General features: G+C 47.6%; 6 protein-coding genes across 6 annotated transcripts in view; 2 read left to right on the plus strand and 4 right to left on the minus strand.

Annotated features, from left to right (window-relative positions):
* LOC130610356 (histone H2B 1/2/3/4/6) overlaps positions 1-18031 on the minus strand; it is a 98860-nt gene that overhangs the window by 52713 nt on the left and 28116 nt on the right. The window lies entirely within an intron of this gene.
* Positions 1748-2235, minus strand: LOC130610333 (histone H2A type 2-C). The gene has a single exon (XM_057430120.1). It carries the CDS (start codon positions 2219-2221, stop codon positions 1832-1834), a length of 390 nt encoding a protein of 129 aa, XP_057286103.1. The 5' UTR covers positions 2222-2235; the 3' UTR covers positions 1748-1831.
* Positions 3431-3859, minus strand: LOC130610426 (histone H3). Its single transcript, XM_057430315.1, has one exon. It carries the CDS (start codon positions 3851-3853, stop codon positions 3443-3445), a length of 411 nt encoding a protein of 136 aa, XP_057286298.1. The 5' UTR covers positions 3854-3859; the 3' UTR covers positions 3431-3442.
* On the plus strand, positions 4727-5215 carry LOC130610338 (histone H2A type 2-C). Its single transcript, XM_057430133.1, has one exon. The coding sequence runs from the start codon at positions 4741-4743 to the stop codon at positions 5128-5130; it is 390 nt and encodes a 129-aa protein (XP_057286116.1). The 5' UTR covers positions 4727-4740; the 3' UTR covers positions 5131-5215.
* On the minus strand, positions 13740-16227 carry LOC130610255 (histone H2AX-like). The gene is made up of 2 exons (XM_057429959.1): positions 15915-16227; positions 13740-14351 (listed from the first exon to the last, which is right to left on the minus strand). The coding sequence occupies exons 1-2, from the start codon at positions 16212-16214 to the stop codon at positions 13905-13907; spliced, it is 747 nt and encodes a 248-aa protein (XP_057285942.1). The 5' UTR covers positions 16215-16227; the 3' UTR covers positions 13740-13904.
* On the plus strand, positions 16250-17028 carry LOC130610289 (histone H2B 1/2/3/4/6-like). Its single transcript, XM_057430019.1, has one exon. The coding sequence runs from the start codon at positions 16432-16434 to the stop codon at positions 16948-16950; it is 519 nt and encodes a 172-aa protein (XP_057286002.1). The 5' UTR covers positions 16250-16431; the 3' UTR covers positions 16951-17028.

The raw sequence follows: 18031 nt of genomic DNA on the forward strand, positions 1-18031 counted from the left end.
TATCTGTGTGAATAATGACATGTGTTCAGCCATGATGAGCACAGGCAAATGCTCTATATTTGAATTATGCTAATCTCATAGCCCCAGTAGGACCTGAGCTATGAAAGGCTAGACTGCAAGAATAGCCAGCAGATGAGCCATTTTGGGAGTCATAAAGTCGTACCAAAATAGCAAAGAGAAATGTTGTCACTGGCAAAAGAAAAAAAACACATTACATGAATGAAAAAGTATCTGTCCACTCAGAATTCCATCAGGCCTTTGAAAACACGAACATAGCTGATGTAGGCATTTTTGCTGTGCGTTTGGCATACATGACAAATTTAGACCCGGTTAGTAGGACTGATCTAAATAGATACATGCTGCTTTCTAAATGTGACCAGGATGTCTGGGACTTACTATGAAGCAACTCCACAGGCACAGGGGAGAAAATGGAGCGCTTTCTCGGCTTCTATAATGAAAAAGATCTTTGTGGACCTATTACTCTGAGTCAGGCATAGCCAGCTTTATTTCTGGTCTGAAGTAAAGACATAGACACGTTTTTCCTTATGCTTCAATGCATATAACACAACCATAAGGCCACGGGGGTGACCTGTCAGTTCTTAAATTTAGCAGCCGGTTCTCAATATTACCATCGAGCACTTCTGATGTGACCTTAGAACTAACGAGAGATGGTCAACATGACCTTCAGAACGGTCCGCGGAGGAATCAAGGCCGTCCGGTACAAGATCACTGACGCTCTCGGCCCCTCAGAGAGGGAAGGTCTGTGCGCCCTCGCTCCGCCTTGGGAGGGAAGATGCCGGGAAACGGCGCTTCAGCGTATGTCGGTTTTCGTTTGTACCCTTTTTTGCTCGTTCCCGATGTTTTGTTTTTTTTTGGCGGTGCTGTAACCCGTTTGGTTTAACCGTTCTCTCGACTTTGTGTACAGCGCTCTGCGGCAGCGCTGCTCTCTGCTTCTGTTTGCTTTCGACTTCGCTTCCGCCGCATTTGTAGGAGCGTGCTCGGGGCGCTCTGCCGTGCAAGGCAAGCGCTGTGGTGGTTTGTGGCTTCTCGAAGCACTTTGCCGGTGCCAGAGCGTCCTGGAGGCTGCTGGGGCCTGAAGGATAAGCCGGCTGCCTTTCAGCAGCACCTTCGCTTTGAGCAAAAGCAGGCCGAGGCGATCGTCCGCATTCTCTGATGAAATAAAAAAGGGGTGAAAGCCGTCTCTTAACTCGCTAAGGTCTTCAGTACTCGCCAGCGGTAGCCCCTTTGCTTCCTCCTGCCCGCTCGCGCCTGAATGGGGTGTGACGGCGCCGAATTCGCTTCAGCCGGCGGGTGCGGAAGGGGGCTCCGCGCGCCTGTGCTGGGGGAGGTGTATGTCTGTGCGGTGGAGGCCTGGTGGTACCTGTAGCCGGGCCGCATCTCTGGCGGGGAGCAGGTTATACACGCTCAATCTCGTGATAAGCCCGCATGGGCCACAGTTGGCTCCGGGCAACTCCACGCTCGGTTGAACTCGTGTTCCGCGGGCGCTCGCCCCACCAGCACCATCGCACAAGCGGAAGGGTTGCAAAGCGCTCACCCGCCAGACGGGGTGATGGGCGGGGCACACAAAGGAAAATACATTTCCTTCCCCAGCCGTGCCTCAGCACTCGGGGATAACTGTGCCGGGCGCCTGCAGAAGGGAGAGGTTGGTCTCCCCCGCTATCGCCCCGACCCTCCCACAAAAAACGTGGGGATTCCACTCCCTGCCGCCTACTTAACAGCCTTTCAAGCTCTTTCTCGAGGCTGTGGGTGGCTCTGAAAAGAGCCTTTGGGGTTCGCTTCGGTGGGCAGGAAATATATCTGCACACGACTTTTACTTGCTCTTGGCCTTATGGCTCTCAGTCTTCTTGGGCAGCAGCACGGCCTGGATGTTGGGCAGCACGCCACCCTGCGCGATCGTCACCTTGCCCAGCAGCTTGTTGAGCTCCTCGTCGTTGCGGATGGCGAGCTGCAGGTGCCGCGGGATGATGCGAGTCTTCTTGTTGTCGCGCGCCGCGTTGCCCGCCAGCTCCAGGATCTCGGCCGTCAGGTACTCCAGCACGGCTGCCAAGTACACCGGGGCGCCGGCGCCCACCCGCTCCGCGTAATTGCCCTTGCGCAACAAGCGGTGGACGCGGCCCACGGGGAACTGCAGTCCGGCCCGCGACGAGCGTGACTTGGCCTTGGCACGCGCCTTCCCGCCCTGCTTCCCACGCCCGGACATCTTCGCTTCTACGTCTGCCGGTCGATACCAAGCACCCACTACGAGCGCAAAATTAAGGCAGGCAAAGTACCTGCGCCCTGACGCCAGCCCTTATATCGCTTCCCTTTGCGCGGCCGGAGGCTCCCGATAGGCCGATCCGCCTCCTCGCACAATACGCACCCAATAGCGCAGCGAATCTCATCCCGACCAATCGCGAGGGGCGCAGGCGCCCAAGGATGGGGCGGGAAGGGGCGGGCTTCCGCAGGCGGCTCCGCTCGGGCGCAACGGTCGCTCCCGCCGCCTCAGCTTGCATCCGCGGGGACTGCGCAGCCCGTATTTCCTGCGGTTCTCTCCTCCTTTGTTTAAATGCTTTGAATCAGGACGGCAAAGTGTGGGTTGGAGGGGACAGAGGAGGAGGGAAGAGACAATGTGGCTGTGTCGGTGAGCGGGAGTGAAGAGGGCAGAATGCTTTCCTTCCCGCCCCGGTTCATGCTGGGCTTTTACCAGCAGTATGGTTGTGCTCCTTATCAACACTGGTTTAGCCCGGGAATTTTCCGAGTTACAAAAAATATGCACGCTTTCTTGCACCGGCCGTACCTGGCCCGCCCCTGCAAATGCACAAGAGGGGACACAGCCTGAACACAGACCCTACACTCACTGAGTGAAAATATGTTTGAGTATGAATAGCATCACAGAAATGGTGCCTGGGCTGGGCGGTGCCTGTGTCGGTGAGCGGGAGTGAAGAGGGCAGAATGCTTTCCTTCCCGCCCCCTCCCTCTCCCCCCCCCCCGGTTCATGCTGGGCTTTTACCAGCAGTATGGTTGTGCTCCTTATCAACACTGGTTCAGCTCCGAATTTTCCGTTAGTGCCTGGTGATAAAACGTCAGCTACAGCCTGATTTATATACTTGTCTAAGAGCGAACTTTACCACGTTCAAGAACTGTGCACGCTTCTTCGGTTTAGAAAAGCAGGGCAACTCATCCCCTTGCGTTTCCTTACCAAAATTAGCTCTTCACGGTGGACAATTACGTGAACGCGATTTCTAAATTACGATGGAAATTAACTACAAGTTCAGTTCCCTCGTCTACATTTCGATGTTAAAATTATTTTAGTAATATTTAGCTAATGTTTAAATACAAAAAGTTTAAGTGTTACGGCTCTCCCATTGGTTATGGAGTGGCTCTTAAAAGAGCCTTTGTGTTGTTTAAAATATTTTCTCAGATGGCAAAGTTGTAAACACGTCTAGGCGCGCTCGCCGCGGATGCGCCGCGCCAGCTGGATGTCCTTGGGCATGATGGTGACGCGCTTGGCGTGGATGGCACACAGGTTGGTGTCCTCGAAGAGCCCCACCAGGTAAGCCTCGCTCGCCTCCTGCAGCGCCATCACGGCCGAGCTCTGGAAGCGCAGGTCGGTCTTGAAGTCCTGCGCGATCTCGCGCACCAGGCGCTGGAAGGGCAGCTTGCGGATCAGCAGCTCCGTCGACTTCTGGTAGCGCCGGATCTCGCGCAGCGCCACCGTGCCGGGACGGTACCGGTGCGGCTTCTTCACGCCGCCCGTGGCTGGCGCGCTCTTGCGGGCCGCTTTAGTGGCCAACTGCTTGCGGGGCGCCTTCCCGCCTGTCGATTTACGAGCAGTTTGCTTCGTACGCGCCATTACTCACAGCAGGCAACTCGGCCAACGAACCGCAGAACCTCCGTAAGGATGTTTTCCGGAGAGGTATATATAGCACTGGTGCGCCTCTCTGATTGGCGGGCGGGGAAGTGCAGCCTTTTATTGGAGGGTTGAAGTTTTAAAGTTCCCGCTTCTAGGCAGTTACCGCCCAGCCCAGGCACCATTTCTGTGATGCTATTCATACTCAAACATATTTTCACTCAGTGAGTGTAGGGTCTGTGTTCAGGCTGTGTCCCCTCTTGTGCATTTGCAGGGGCGGGCCAGGTACGGCTAGAGAGGAATGAGCTGTTGTACTTTTACGGTGCAAGAAAGCGTGCATATTTTTTGTAACTCGGAAAATTCCCGGGCTAAACCAGTGTTGATAAGGAGCACAACCATACTGCTGGTAAAAGCCCAGCATGAACCGGGGGCGGGAAGGAAAGCATTCTGCCCTCTTCACTCCCGCTCACCGACACAGCCACATTGTCTCTTCCCTCCTCCTCTGTCCCCTCCAACCCACACTTTGCCGTCCTGATTCAAAGCATTTAAACAAAGGAGGAGAGAACCGCAGGAAATACGGGCTGCGCAGTCCCCGCGGATGCAAGCTGAGGCGGCGGGAGCGACCGTTGCGCCCGAGCGGAGCCGCCTGCGGAAGCCCGCCCCTTCCCGCCCCATCCTTGGGCGCCTGCGCCCCTCGCGATTGGTCGGGATGAGATTCGCTGCGCTATTGGGTGCGTATTGTGCGAGGAGGCGGATCGGCCTATCGGGAGCCTCCGGCCGCGCAAAGGGAAGCGATATAAGGGCTGGCGTCAGGGCGCAGGTACTTTGCCTGCCTTAATTTTGCGCTCGTAGTGGGTGCTTGGTATCGACCGGCAGACGTAGAAGCGAAGATGTCCGGGCGTGGGAAGCAGGGCGGGAAGGCGCGTGCCAAGGCCAAGTCACGCTCGTCGCGGGCCGGACTGCAGTTCCCCGTGGGCCGCGTCCACCGCTTGTTGCGCAAGGGCAATTACGCGGAGCGGGTGGGCGCCGGCGCCCCGGTGTACTTGGCAGCCGTGCTGGAGTACCTGACGGCCGAGATCCTGGAGCTGGCGGGCAACGCGGCGCGCGACAACAAGAAGACTCGCATCATCCCGCGGCACCTGCAGCTCGCCATCCGCAACGACGAGGAGCTCAACAAGCTGCTGGGCAAGGTGACGATCGCGCAGGGTGGCGTGCTGCCCAACATCCAGGCCGTGCTGCTGCCCAAGAAGACTGAGAGCCATAAGGCCAAGAGCAAGTAAAAGTCGTGTGCAGATATATTTCCTGCCCACCGAAGCGAACCCCAAAGGCTCTTTTCAGAGCCACCCACAGCCTCGAGAAAGAGCTTGAAAGGCTGTTAAGTAGGCGGCAGGGAGTGGAATCCCCACGTTTTTTGTGGGAGGGTCGGGGCGATAGCGGGGGAGACCAACCTCTCCCTTCTGCAGGCGCCCGGCACAGTTATCCCCGAGTGCTGAGGCACGGCTGGGGAAGGAAATGTATTTTCCTTTGTGTGCCCCGCCCATCACCCCGTCTGGCGGGTGAGCGCTTTGCAACCCTTCCGCTTGTGCGATGGTGCTGGTGGGGCGAGCGCCCGCGGAACACGAGTTCAACCGAGCGTGGAGTTGCCCGGAGCCAACTGTGGCCCATGCGGGCTTATCACGAGATTGAGCGTGTATAACCTGCTCCCCGCCAGAGATGCGGCCCGGCTACAGGTACCACCAGGCCTCCACCGCACAGACATACACCTCCCCCAGCACAGGCGCGCGGAGCCCCCTTCCGCACCCGCCGGCTGAAGCGAATTCGGCGCCGTCACACCCCATTCAGGCGCGAGCGGGCAGGAGGAAGCAAAGGGGCTACCGCTGGCGAGTACTGAAGACCTTAGCGAGTTAAGAGCTGAAGCGCCGTTTCCCGGCATCTTCCCTCCCAAGGCGGAGCGAGGGCGCACAGACCTTCCCTCTCTGAGGGGCCGAGAGCGTCAGTGATCTTGTACCGGACGGCCTTGATTCCTCCGCGGACCGTTCTGAAGGTCATGTTGACCATCTCTCGTTAGTTCTAAGGTCACATCAGAAGTGCTCGATGGTAATATTGAGAACCGGCTGCTAAATTTAAGAACTGACAGGTCACCCCCGTGGCCTTATGGTTGTGTTATATGCATTGAAGCATAAGGAAAAACGTGTCTATGTCTTTACTTCAGACCAGAAATAAAGCTGGCTATGCCTGACTCAGAGTAATAGGTCCACAAAGATCTTTTTCATTATAGAAGCCGAGAAAGCGCTCCATTTTCTCCCCTGTGCCTGTGGAGTTGCTTCATAGTAAGTCCCAGACATCCTGGTCACATTTAGAAAGCAGCATGTATCTATTTAGATCAGTCCTACTAACCGGGTCTAAATTTGTCATGTATGCCAAACGCACAGCAAAAATGCCTACATCAGCTATGTTCGTGTTTTCAAAGGCCTGATGGAATTCTGAGTGGACAGATACTTTTTCATTCATGTAATGTGTTTTTTTCTTTTGCCAGTGACAACATTTCTCTTTGCTATTTTGGTACGACTTTATGACTCCCAAAATGGCTCATCTGCTGGCTATTCTTGCAGTCTAGCCTTTCATAGCTCAGGTCCTACTGGGGCTATGAGATTAGCATAATTCAAATATAGAGCATTTGCCTGTGCTCATCATGGCTGAACACATGTCATTATCCACACAGATACAGAGGAGAGACCTTCAAGATGAAGGACTCTGGGAGATTTTTGTGAACTTTGACAATCCTTTGTCTCTCTGACATTGGCATTTGCTTCTGCCTCAGTTACAGCGACTCCAGGAGGGAAGGTCTGTGTGACTGATGTGATCTGAAAATAAAATGGTGAGGTAATTCTTCCCCAGCATTATTCAGCTCAGATTTTTTTATATAGAAATGCCCCTGCCTGGCCCTGAGGGCACCTGATTTCTTTTTGGTTATTTTTTTTTTTTTTTAATGACTTGTCATTCCCTGCTATAATTTCTTCACCTCTCTTCAGCTGCAGGAAAGTTCACTCTCTTTGCTGGCTTCCACTTTGTCCTACTTCATCTACACCATAGAAAGCATGTTTTCCAGCACCATTTTGTACACGTACACACACACACGCACAGAGGAAATTAACTGTATATAAATGTCATTCTCCTCTATGAAAGAGATACACTCCGTGTAGTATACATGTCCATCAGCCATTTGTCCATCTACCATTCCCACTGTTCCTATTCCTCAACCTTTCATAATTTGTTGTGCTAAAGCCATACCCTAAAGCATGAAAAATTAGATGCATTTTGTCCAGAAAAAAAAAAAAAAAAAAAAATTTAAAGCTCCTTAATTCAAAGACATGCCCTCTGACTTAGTGAGTCCTTGGCCTACAAATCACTAGGAACTAAGGGATCATTTTGGTATCACTTATCGCTCTTAACATTTTTCATTTTTTTTTTTACTGGCCTCTGTCACAGATGGGGTATTGGCTCAGGTGGAAGTTTCCTGTGAATTATTCAGTTCTTCCAGTGTTATGAGCGTAAGGCTCTTTCCAGAATGCAATTCAAAATGCAGCACAGCCTCAAGTCTGTTCCATTCCTTTCACTCATTCATTTTCCCCCATTCTGGAGCCATGCTGATATTCTGAACTGCAGAAACAAGTTCTTCTTCTACACTCTGTACTTTGTTCTCTCCCAGACTTACAGCTTGCATCCCTCCAGTACTAGCCCAATACAGTTTGTGTCTCCTTCAACATTGAAGAGACCATAATGAAGTGACCCGTCTACCTTACAGAGAAGAAGGTTACAAAAAAAGACCCACAAAACTCCAAGAACCACAGAGCTAAGACAATTCACCATGTTAGGAGAATAAGCACATCCTGTAAAATGAATACAAAAACAAAAACAAAACCAAACAAACAAAAAAAGCCAACAACAACAAAAAAAACAAACAACAAAACTAACCTATAACCAGTTTTCAAGTGTAAGAACCTTTTCATTTGTGTCAAACGGAGACAAAAATTCCTGCCCCCATCTAGTGATTGGTGACAAGAGTCACCCACAGAAGCCTTCCCATATATTCTAGCATCGAAAGGACTATTTTCTTCTAAAGAATTAGTAAACCAAGCACTGATTACACCTTTACATATACTAAGGTTTTGATTGATTTTTTCTTTATTTTCTTCCCACCACCACTCCAGGAAGATGTTTGTGTAAATGAATATGCATTAGATCTGGACAGTTAGTATCATAATTGCTCAAATATTTACCTTATTGATCAGAAGGCCCTTTTCTCAACAGCTTTGGGTAATTTGGGCTCTTAAGTTTCCTTTCTTATAGGTATCTCCTATTGCAGTTTGGATAAACCTTAACCCACAGCTGGTTTCTCTTTACTTACTACCTCTATATCTGTACCTCTGGACATAGGCTGATCCTTGCTGCTAGCTGCTCACTGCTGGCCTTGTATGCTAGTTGCTGGCCTTGCGTGCTAGTCTTGTTAACCACACAATTAAATGCTAGATGTTATAAACTACTAACCTCAAATAGCACACAAAGATAAACTTGTTATTCTACTCATTTCATGCATGCGTCAACTAAAACTTAAGTGTATTTTCAGTGTCCAAAACAAACAAACAAACAAAAAGTGTCAGGAAGACCAAGATTTAGAATTAATACACTTACGGAAGGGAAGCCTTCTTTCTGGGACCAGATTATACATGGCAAGTTGCAGGCAAACTAGGTGAAATATATCCTTCTTGAATGTGCCCACACTGTGCACACGTACTCACATGAGCCTGTAAAGCCAGATTTCTGACTTCCTAACTGTCTGACAGGAGGAGTGCCGAGTGTCTGGCCTCATTTGTATATTGTGGGCATGTCTGGGCACCAGCTGGCCCTTCCAGTGCCCCTGGCAGTCTGGATGACATCCTAGCACAGGACAGCAGTGCTCTGCCACCATTTCATGGACTGCCAGCCACAAATCATGCGCTGTAAAAAAACGTAAGCTATGGCATAGCACTCTTACACACTGAACAACTTTCCAAAACCTTTTTGCTCCCTTCTGTGTGAAGACAGCCAGCCTATATTGCTGGCATACAAGTATTACCTTGTTATACTCCTGCTCTAGAAAGATGGCACAAACAGCCCTATCTGGAGCCAGCAGCTGCTTGAGCACCTCTCAGCAAAACCAGTAAGGCAGCATCACTTAAGGAGAGCATCTTAACCTGGTGTGTGACACAGTGCTTTGGCTTTCAGTGATGGCAGAAGTCCAGGCTACTCTGTCTGGGTGCCACTATCCCTGTCTGTGTGTCAAAAAGGGGTGCCTGCCAACCCAAATGTACCTGGAAGTCTGTCACATCAGCAGCTGGGTGTCACCAGCCATGGAGATGGTGGACTGGAGACCAGCTGTGTATGCACTACGCGCCAAAAAGCACTTATCCCTCCATAAATACCAAAAATAGTTCTGGCTGGAGTGGGAGGGGACTTACACATAGGCCATGTTGCTTCCTCACTTTTACTGGCAGTCACAGGGAGCACTGCCACACCAATCGGAAAGAGTGGAGGGCAGAAAACACAGAAGTGCTGGGTGCTGTGGGGAGGAAGAATGAACTGCTCAGCATCACTCTGTGTGAGTTGCTCACAGGTCTGAGGAGCCAGGCTTCAGTGCTGACAGAGGATGCTCTGAAAGGACAGCGTGGTGGCACCTTTTCTGGGTGGAATTCACTATTAAATGCAGGTGAAAGAGAGACACTGGCAATTCAGGAGGAAACAGTTTTTTTCTTTGGGAAGCCATGGCTAATGGAGCTTCTGTTAATGTTGCTTGCCTTTCATGGACAGTTTGTCCTAAATCGCTGGTTGATGACTTGTGTTCAAAGCATGCCAGGGTGGTTCAGAAGAGAGTTTGCCAAGTGTCTTAGATTAGTTTTAGAAAACCAAAGTACTTTAAGGCATAAATAATTTTGTTCCTTGATACCTGACTGACAGTGAGGACCTTTTATTTGCCTGCGTTTGAGAAAAACAAAAATGTGTTAATCTGGTAAACTACCGTACATTAGACAACAAAGAACATATTTTTTCCACATCAGCCATTCTGGGAAGGGTTTCCCTGCATTTTTGCTGGGTGGTTTTTTTTTTCTGCTTTCCCAGGAAAAGCATCCTTCCCAATACCTCCTAACTATGGACATGTGCAGGTTTTGGACTATAGATTTTCAACATCCAAATGACATGCCATGGCAAGGATGAAGGGAGGCCACAACAGATGCCCCAACCCTTAACGAAGAGTACAGGGAGGGGTGTGCAACATTCCAGGAAGCTGAGTCTACAGGGACAGTCATTCGCTGCCCTACCCTATTTGTGCTGCCCACTCCAGATGCTCAGCCATACACTGGATTTAAAAGGCCTCAGTAAGCTTTGAGCCTTAACAACAGCAACAGTAGCAACATTAGGATTATGTAGGCAGAGACTTGTTTGCTGAGCTGCAAGAAGTTTGTAGTTTGGTACGTACCACTTTAAAATTCCTTAGCTAAGGGTTGAAAGTTGTTAAGCTGTGCTGGCTGGTTTGATCATGCAAATTATTACATTTGTAACTCAGATGAAGGATGAAGTCACTGAAGGCAAGTAAGGCATGGGTGTAACACTGTAATAGGAGTGTAATCATGGTTGCAGAGAGTATTTACGCTTCTTTCCTGTGGAACATGTCTGCAGGAGTGTAGTACATAATATAAAGTTCCTCACCTAAATCTCTCTGGAAATTGTCACTTGAAGGAAAGAGAGTGACTGTGGTGCAGAGCTGTACTTCCTCCAGCTGTCTAAGAATGACTGACCGTGGCTCTCATCTTCAGGAGGTAGAGCAGCCCATTAGCCACACGGTGCGGCTAGCTCTCAGGCTAATGCCGCATTACAAAATTGCTTAAGAACAACTACTGTGCTACATCTCATTACTGCAAACATATAGTTCATTTTCTTAGGAACAAGTACTAGCAGGTCCTAAACTGGAGATGGGAAAGGTTGATAGCTCTCAGGTGTAGGGCCAACCCTGGGCTGTGGTTCCTGTGTCTTCTTGTTTATGCCAAGAAGTCTTAAAATATAACTGTAAAAGTTGGACAGACCTGCGTATCTGAAGGGAAGTGACTTGCAGTCTTCAGATTGCAATCTTTGCAGGTTTCTGATGTAGTGTGGCCGGCTGGGGTGCCCACAAGGTAGAAAGAATTGAAGCAATTCAAGATGTAGTAGACATTACAGTGATGCTCTTTCCAAAAAGTAGCTCTGGAGATCCTGATGTCACGCCTCTCCTCTTTTAATGAATGCTGAAATCTACCTCCCTCCACTCTCATTAGGAAAGCCAAACTGCCCATCAGCGTCTACATGGCGCCTTCTTCACAAAGTCTTTCTACAACATCCTATACCTAAACAGGATTATTTCCTTTTCACATTTGCTCAGCTGTAGGTGAAACTGCTATTCCGGCTTTTTATGTAATCCTTCACTACATTTTTTTTATTTGCCTGAGTATATCTGTCCGTGCCTCCTAAACTAATCTGCCCTGACTGTGGAGCAAACTCTCTTTAAAATTGCCAAATGCACCTCAACTTTCCAAAATGTTTTTCCTGCGTGTATTTCTTTCATGTACAAAAGAACACATGTTCCAAGCAGCAATTCTACATGGCTAAAGTTATTTCATGTCTTTCCTGAAAAGCCACTAGAAAAAAGAAAGATCAGAGCTTCTCTCTGTGTCAGGAAATTTCCTAAGTCATTTCATTTTATACTTTTTTTAAGATAGTAGACTGTAACCGTTGGAGATCAGAAGCTGCTATACATATTAGATGTCCCTGTTGGAAACTGGGAGATGGTATCAACTGCTGGGAGAAAAGCCAGGCAGACAACTGGGATGGCAACCATTTCAGCCACCCCAGTTTCAGCCAATTCAACCAATAAATGTGAATAAACAATCTGTGAAGCCACAACTGAGGGCAAGAGTATTTAAACCTCCTACAGTGAAGGTTATTGAAGGAAATGTGTACAAGTTCAAAATAACAAGAATAGGCAATATGAATTTTTATTTTGCTGACATGTCACTTCAAGGTCTAAGCTTTTCTCCTCTGCCTCTCTGCTATTAAGTGCCTTGGTATCTGCTAAATGTCATCTCCTCCCAGCATTGCTACTTTATTTCATTGTGTATGTCAATAGAAGTCAATAGAAAATCTCATTCACTGATTTATAAACACACCTAGGACATAGACTTAAAAGATATATATATTTATTTTACTTCCGTTTTACTAATCTGTGAAGGTATATCTTCATACCCCCGTCCACTCCAAAATAATTTAATTCCTGTATCCCTATCTTATGTTGCGTAACTGTTACAAGGAAGATCTTTAAAGTAGTAAGATTACCCTTCTCCCAGCTGTCTTCCCATTGAAGCATTATAACACTCAGGAGCACTTTTCTTACAGCCTTTTTTTTTTCTTAATGATTTTTTTTCCATCTAGGATGCTGGTTGAAATTTTTCCCTTCATTGCATTTATCCAGTTTCATACTTACTGAAACCTAATTTTATAGCAAACTATTTTTTTTCAAGTTATATACACATTTAGTATTTAGAGAACAGCCATTGTAAATAAAACAATGAGGTGGAAACAGGGTTACTTTTGCTCAAAACTTCTTATTCATACAGTCTGAAATTTTAGCTACTAATATGATTTAAGTACTAGTTAGTGCTTAAACCTAGTTAGTACTAGTTAGTTTTAGTTACTAATCTGATTTAAGTTCATATTGTACGTTATAGCTGGTAATATCAAAGGAAATCAGACACCAGGGCTGAAGCGTAGTCTTTGTGATTCTCAAATAACTGGAAAAAGCAATGGATACCACATTTGCTCATAATCGGGCACAGGATAATGAAATATTGTTCAAGAGCTTTTCTCTGTTCAGCATATTAAATCACCTTCCACCAGATAGCGATACTGACTGAATTCTTCCTGGTTCTTTAGGAATAACCTATGGCCCTACCACTCCCCTTGTCAAAAGGTTATCACAAAGTGCTTTAGTTTTTGTCCTGAAAGCATTTTCTTGTTTCAGTGATCACTATAAAATGCATATGGAAGAATTAATGAGTTTTATTTAGAGTAGGAAGAGGATTCAGAATTGGCTTTAGATAAACCTTTGTGTAGACAAATTCTAAGAGATGCATAAAAAAAATATTCCAGACGATAATATGGTTTTAAATTCTATTAAACTTACTATTAGAGAAAACACATAACATGATAACACTCTCTAGGCAGTAAAAAACATTATTAAACTGCTATGCTAGCCCTTGAACATCTTAAATTGCCAGAGAGACAAAGATAATTTCAGTAAATATCACCAGAAGTTTAGGAGGTTGTTTTCTTTTACAAAGCTGCAGTTTTGCAACATCAGATATCAAATAACTGTTTACTTGAAACTGAAATGGAACATTAAAAGCAAATACCTTCATCTAGTTGAGAATTGGTACAGAAATTCATATTGAAAACAAACAAAAGAAAAAATACCCAACACAGAGTAACAGAGTAAGTTTGCCTCCCTTATACTGAAATTCCAGGAAGAGATAATAAAACAACACTATGTTCATAAATCTCCAGATATTAACAAATTGCTTATGAATCTATAAAAAAGGCAATAAGAGATACTACAAGACACTATATCAGTAGACTTTAGCGTTTTAGGAGGTAAAACACATGGTCAAAGGAACCGGTTCTTAATCCATATTCAAAGCTGAAAGAGGAGTTTGTGTTACTTCCTCCTCTTCAAAATCACTTTAAACTGTCAAATTAGCTTTAAACCGGCAAATTTCAACTTTGACACCAAGAAAACCCTCTAAAGAATCAGACTGTGTAGTTGCTGTAACACTTATGTCAAAAGAAAATTTTTAATTTGCAAGGAAAAACAAAAGTTTCTCTCTTCAGAGGTCTCTCCAGCAGCAGCACACGGGATTTATTGCCTCTCCTTCACTTCAGCCTGCATGTTTCCGGCTGGAAACTCTCCCGAACGCAAGTACCTTGTCTTCTCCTACCTCACCAGGGAAACGGGGTGATTTGGTGGCAGAAATTCCGAGGAAAATACACTTTTGTGAGTCCAAAGAAACACAAATCGAGCACACCGAAAGGCTCCCCGGCCGTACAGAGAGGCGGGCTCTGCAACGCACCAATCACCGCGCGGCTCCTCGCTAAAAATACGAGCAGCTGACCCGCGCCAACCCAATTGCGTTGCCTGCTCCGCAGAGGACGCTGCTGCTGCCGCTACCATGTCCGAGACCGCTCCTGCCGCTGCCCCCGACGCGCCGGCTCCCGGTGCCAAGGCCGCCGCCAAGAAACCGAAGAAAGCGGCGGGCGGCTCCAAAGCCCGGAAGCCCGCGGGCCCCAGCGTCACAGAGCTGATCACCAAGGCCGTGTCCGCCTCCAAGGAACGCAAGGGGCTTTCCCTCGCCGCGCTCAAGAAGGCGCTGGCCGCCGGCGGCTACGATGTAGAGAAGAACAACAGCCGCATCAAGCTGGGGCTGAAGAGCCTCGTCAACAAAGGTACTCTGGTGCAGACCAAGGGTACCGGTGCCTCCGGCTCTTTCCGCCTCAACAAGAAACCGGGAGAGGTGAAAGAAAAAGCTCCCAAGAAGCGAGCGACCGCAGCCAAACCCAGAAAACCAGCAGCCAAGAAGCCTGCAAGCGCCGCTAAAAAGCCTAAAAAAGCTGCGGCGGTGAAGAAGAGCCCTAAGAAAGCTAAGAAGCAGGCGGCCACTGCGGCCAAGAAAGCAGCCAAGAGCCCCAAGAAAGCAGCCAAGGCAGGTCGTCCCAAGAAGGCAGCGAAGAGCTCCGCCAAGGCTAAAGCAGTGAAGCCCAAAGCAGCTAAGCCCAAGGCAGCCAAGCCAAAAGCAGCCAAGGCGAAGAAGGCGGCGCCCAAGAAAAAGTAAATCATACCAGAAGAGTCCTACTCTACATATTTTGTTATCCAACGGCTCTTTTAAGAGCCACCCACACTTTCTCTAAAGGAGCTGAGGCACCGAGGCCGAGGGTAACTTGCAGCAAGGATCCAGTAATTTGTAAGTTCTCAGAGGTCAATTCTTATTTTTTCCACCAGTTACGTTTGCTGAAAGACATGGTAACGAAGTACTGTATGACGCGGCGCTTTAGGGAAGTGTAGGTTTACGTCTTTTTTTGTCGAGTAATTGGTTTGACTACCAGGAAGCAATATTTTATAATTATTTGATAAAAAACTGATGTATGGGATTTGTTGTTTTGGTGTTTTTTTTTTTAAGGTTATATTTTGTAACAAAAGCAATGGGAATGCCAGGCAAGCTACTACTGAGCCATGTCTAATCTATTTTATTTCTCTTAAATGGTTTTGCTGTTTGGTGGAGGAGGGGAGAGTTTTAATCCGGAGACCCGAAAATAGCCCTGAGAGCTCCTTTTCCTTTTGTTCCCCTTGAGAAAGGGTTTAAAGTATTGAAAAAGCCCGCCCAGACCAAGGATTGGCCAACGGAGAGCCCTGCCTACTGCCCCTTCCTCCGCCCCTTCCCCCTCCCTCCCCAAAGATTATTATGCCTCGTATATCTGGTGCTGTTCCAGCCCCTCTCGGAGAAGAAAAACGCGGAAGAGTTGGGGAAGGGACAGGAGCCCTGGCCAAAATGATGCTCCCATATTCTCTAGCATAAGAACTACACGAGAGATATCCCACACCAGGAAGAACTTGCTTTGGGAGGACGTTTTGGCACTTTGTGTTAATGAGAACGTGGAAATCGTTGCTTCTACCACCAAGCCAAAAATACTGTTAATAAACATGGAGAATGTAAGACAAAACACGGGTTGAGTAGTTCATATAAGGCAGCGTAATTATACTATGGATAATTGAGCCCTTTCATGATTTTGTGGGTGGCTCTGAAAAGAGCCTTTGAATTATTTTCTCTGGAAACGTGCAGCACAAGGGAAAGCCTTATGTTTACTTTGTTTTGGCTTTGTGGCTGTCGGTCTTCTTGGGGAGCAGCACGGCCTGGATGTTGGGCAAAACACCACCCTGTGCAATCGTCACCTTGCCCAGCAGCTTGTTGAGCTCCTCGTCGTTGCGGATGGCGAGCTGCAGGTGCCGCGGGATGATGCGAGTCTTCTTGTTGTCGCGGGCCGCGTTGCCCGCCAGCTCCAGGATCTCGGCCGTCAGGTACTCCAGCACGGCTGCCAGGTACACCGGGGCGCCGGCGCCCACCCGCTCCGCGTAGTTGCCTTTTCGCAGCAGGCGATGGACGCGGCCCACGGGGAACTGCAGCCCGGCCCGCGACGAGCGTGACTTGGCCTTGGCACGCGCCTTCCCGCCCTGCTTCCCACGCCCGGACATCTTCACTCACTAAATCTGTCAGCGCTAAAAGCCCTCAGCTCCGCAACAAAGAAAACTGCCGGCGCTCCTCAGCTATAGTTTCGCTCTCCCACCTCGCCCCTTCACTGATAGGCTGAGAAGTAGGTCTTCTCTGCGCAGCCAATCAGGAGCTGAATCGAATTCTAACCAATAAAAGTCGGGCACAGACGAGTTATGACGTTTTGCTGTGTTCTGACCAATGAAAGTAGGCAACGGGGATGCTGCTCATTTGCAAGACGGTACTATAAAGATGTGGCCCCCGAGTCAATACACTGTGCTGCTCTCTCTGGTTTTGTCTTCGTTGTATTTGTCGTCTGTGAGACAGGCGCTTGCTGGGATGCCTGAGCCAGCTAAGTCCGCTCCTGCGCCCAAAAAGGGCTCCAAGAAGGCGGTGACTAAGACCCAGAAGAAGGGCGACAAGAAGCGCAAGAAGAGCCGCAAGGAGAGCTACTCTATCTACGTGTACAAGGTGCTGAAGCAGGTGCACCCTGACACGGGCATCTCCTCCAAGGCCATGGGCATCATGAACTCCTTCGTCAACGACATTTTCGAGCGCATTGCCGGCGAGGCCTCGCGCCTGGCACACTACAACAAGCGCTCTACCATCACCTCTCGGGAGATCCAGACAGCTGTACGGCTCCTGCTGCCAGGTGAGCTGGCTAAGCATGCAGTTTCTGAGGGCACCAAGGCTGTCACCAAGTACACCAGCTCCAAGTAAAATCTCAGACTGACAGTCTTAATCCAAAGGTTCTTTTAAGAGCCACCCACATTTTCAATAAAAGGGCTGTTCAGTCAAGTTAGCCTTTAATAGTTTTTCATGGAACTTTAGTTCAAAGTAATTTTTCAAGTCCCACTTCAGATTGTGACAAAATATTCTCCCAATTTTCTGTGTTGGGGAACATACTTTCTGGGCATCAAATTACTTGCTGTAATGAAAGACTTGAAGTTTTTTGTTTAAATTGTATTTCTAGGCCATAATTGATTTATGAAGTTATTACAGTTCACTGTTTAGAGTGTTGTATTTTTTGTGCAATACATTGTTATTTTAAGCATGTTCATGCTGTGTGCATTGTGAATTGAATGTTAAAAGTCAGGAAGTAAAATTGTTACTAATGGGAATTTACACGTGCAGTTTTTAACGGCATTTGCCACTTGATGGTGCTCGGTCTTCTTTTTTTTATTATTTTATTCTTTTTTTTATTATTTTTTTAATCAGAATGAGATGTGTCCCCAGTGTACTCTACTCTAAAATAATTTATGTAGTAACAAGTGACATTCATCTTAATAAATTGTTACCAGGAGCACAGTGATCAATACAGCACAGAAGTTCTTTCTGGAAGTTACTTATCTTCATCAATTTTCTTAATTCTACTGTGCATGTGATTTTAAAAAAAAACAATAAATTTTTTTTTGCATAGCTTCTCCCTGTGATTGTTTCAGGTAGAGAATGTTCCCCTTCTATCTAAAAAAAAAAACCAAAGTGAAGAAAACATTTCATCTCTGACCCCTCCTATATTTATAGGTCATTCATAGCATTAAAACTGTCAAAGACTAAAACTAACCAATGTGGGCTAACTTTGTAAGCTATTGGAGTTTATCCTAAAGGTACCAATCAGCCTTAAAGTCTTTCAGGCTCAAACTGAAGACTTTCTGAATCACTCTCTGACTCCCTGAAAATCTGCGTCTACAGCAGCATTAGATACTGCTCTAGATGGAGATTAAAGCCATTATCACCTTCCCTCAAACTGGATTGAATAATCCTGAAATTCAAGCATATTCTGTGTTCATAAAGGGGCCAC

This window comes from Pezoporus wallicus, unplaced genomic scaffold (assembly GCF_028554395.1).
Source record: "Pezoporus wallicus isolate ANWC-B61680 ecotype Strahan unplaced genomic scaffold, APGP_CSIRO_Pwel_v1 scaffold_3294, whole genome shotgun sequence".
NCBI lineage: Eukaryota > Metazoa > Chordata > Aves > Psittaciformes > Psittacidae > Pezoporus > Pezoporus wallicus.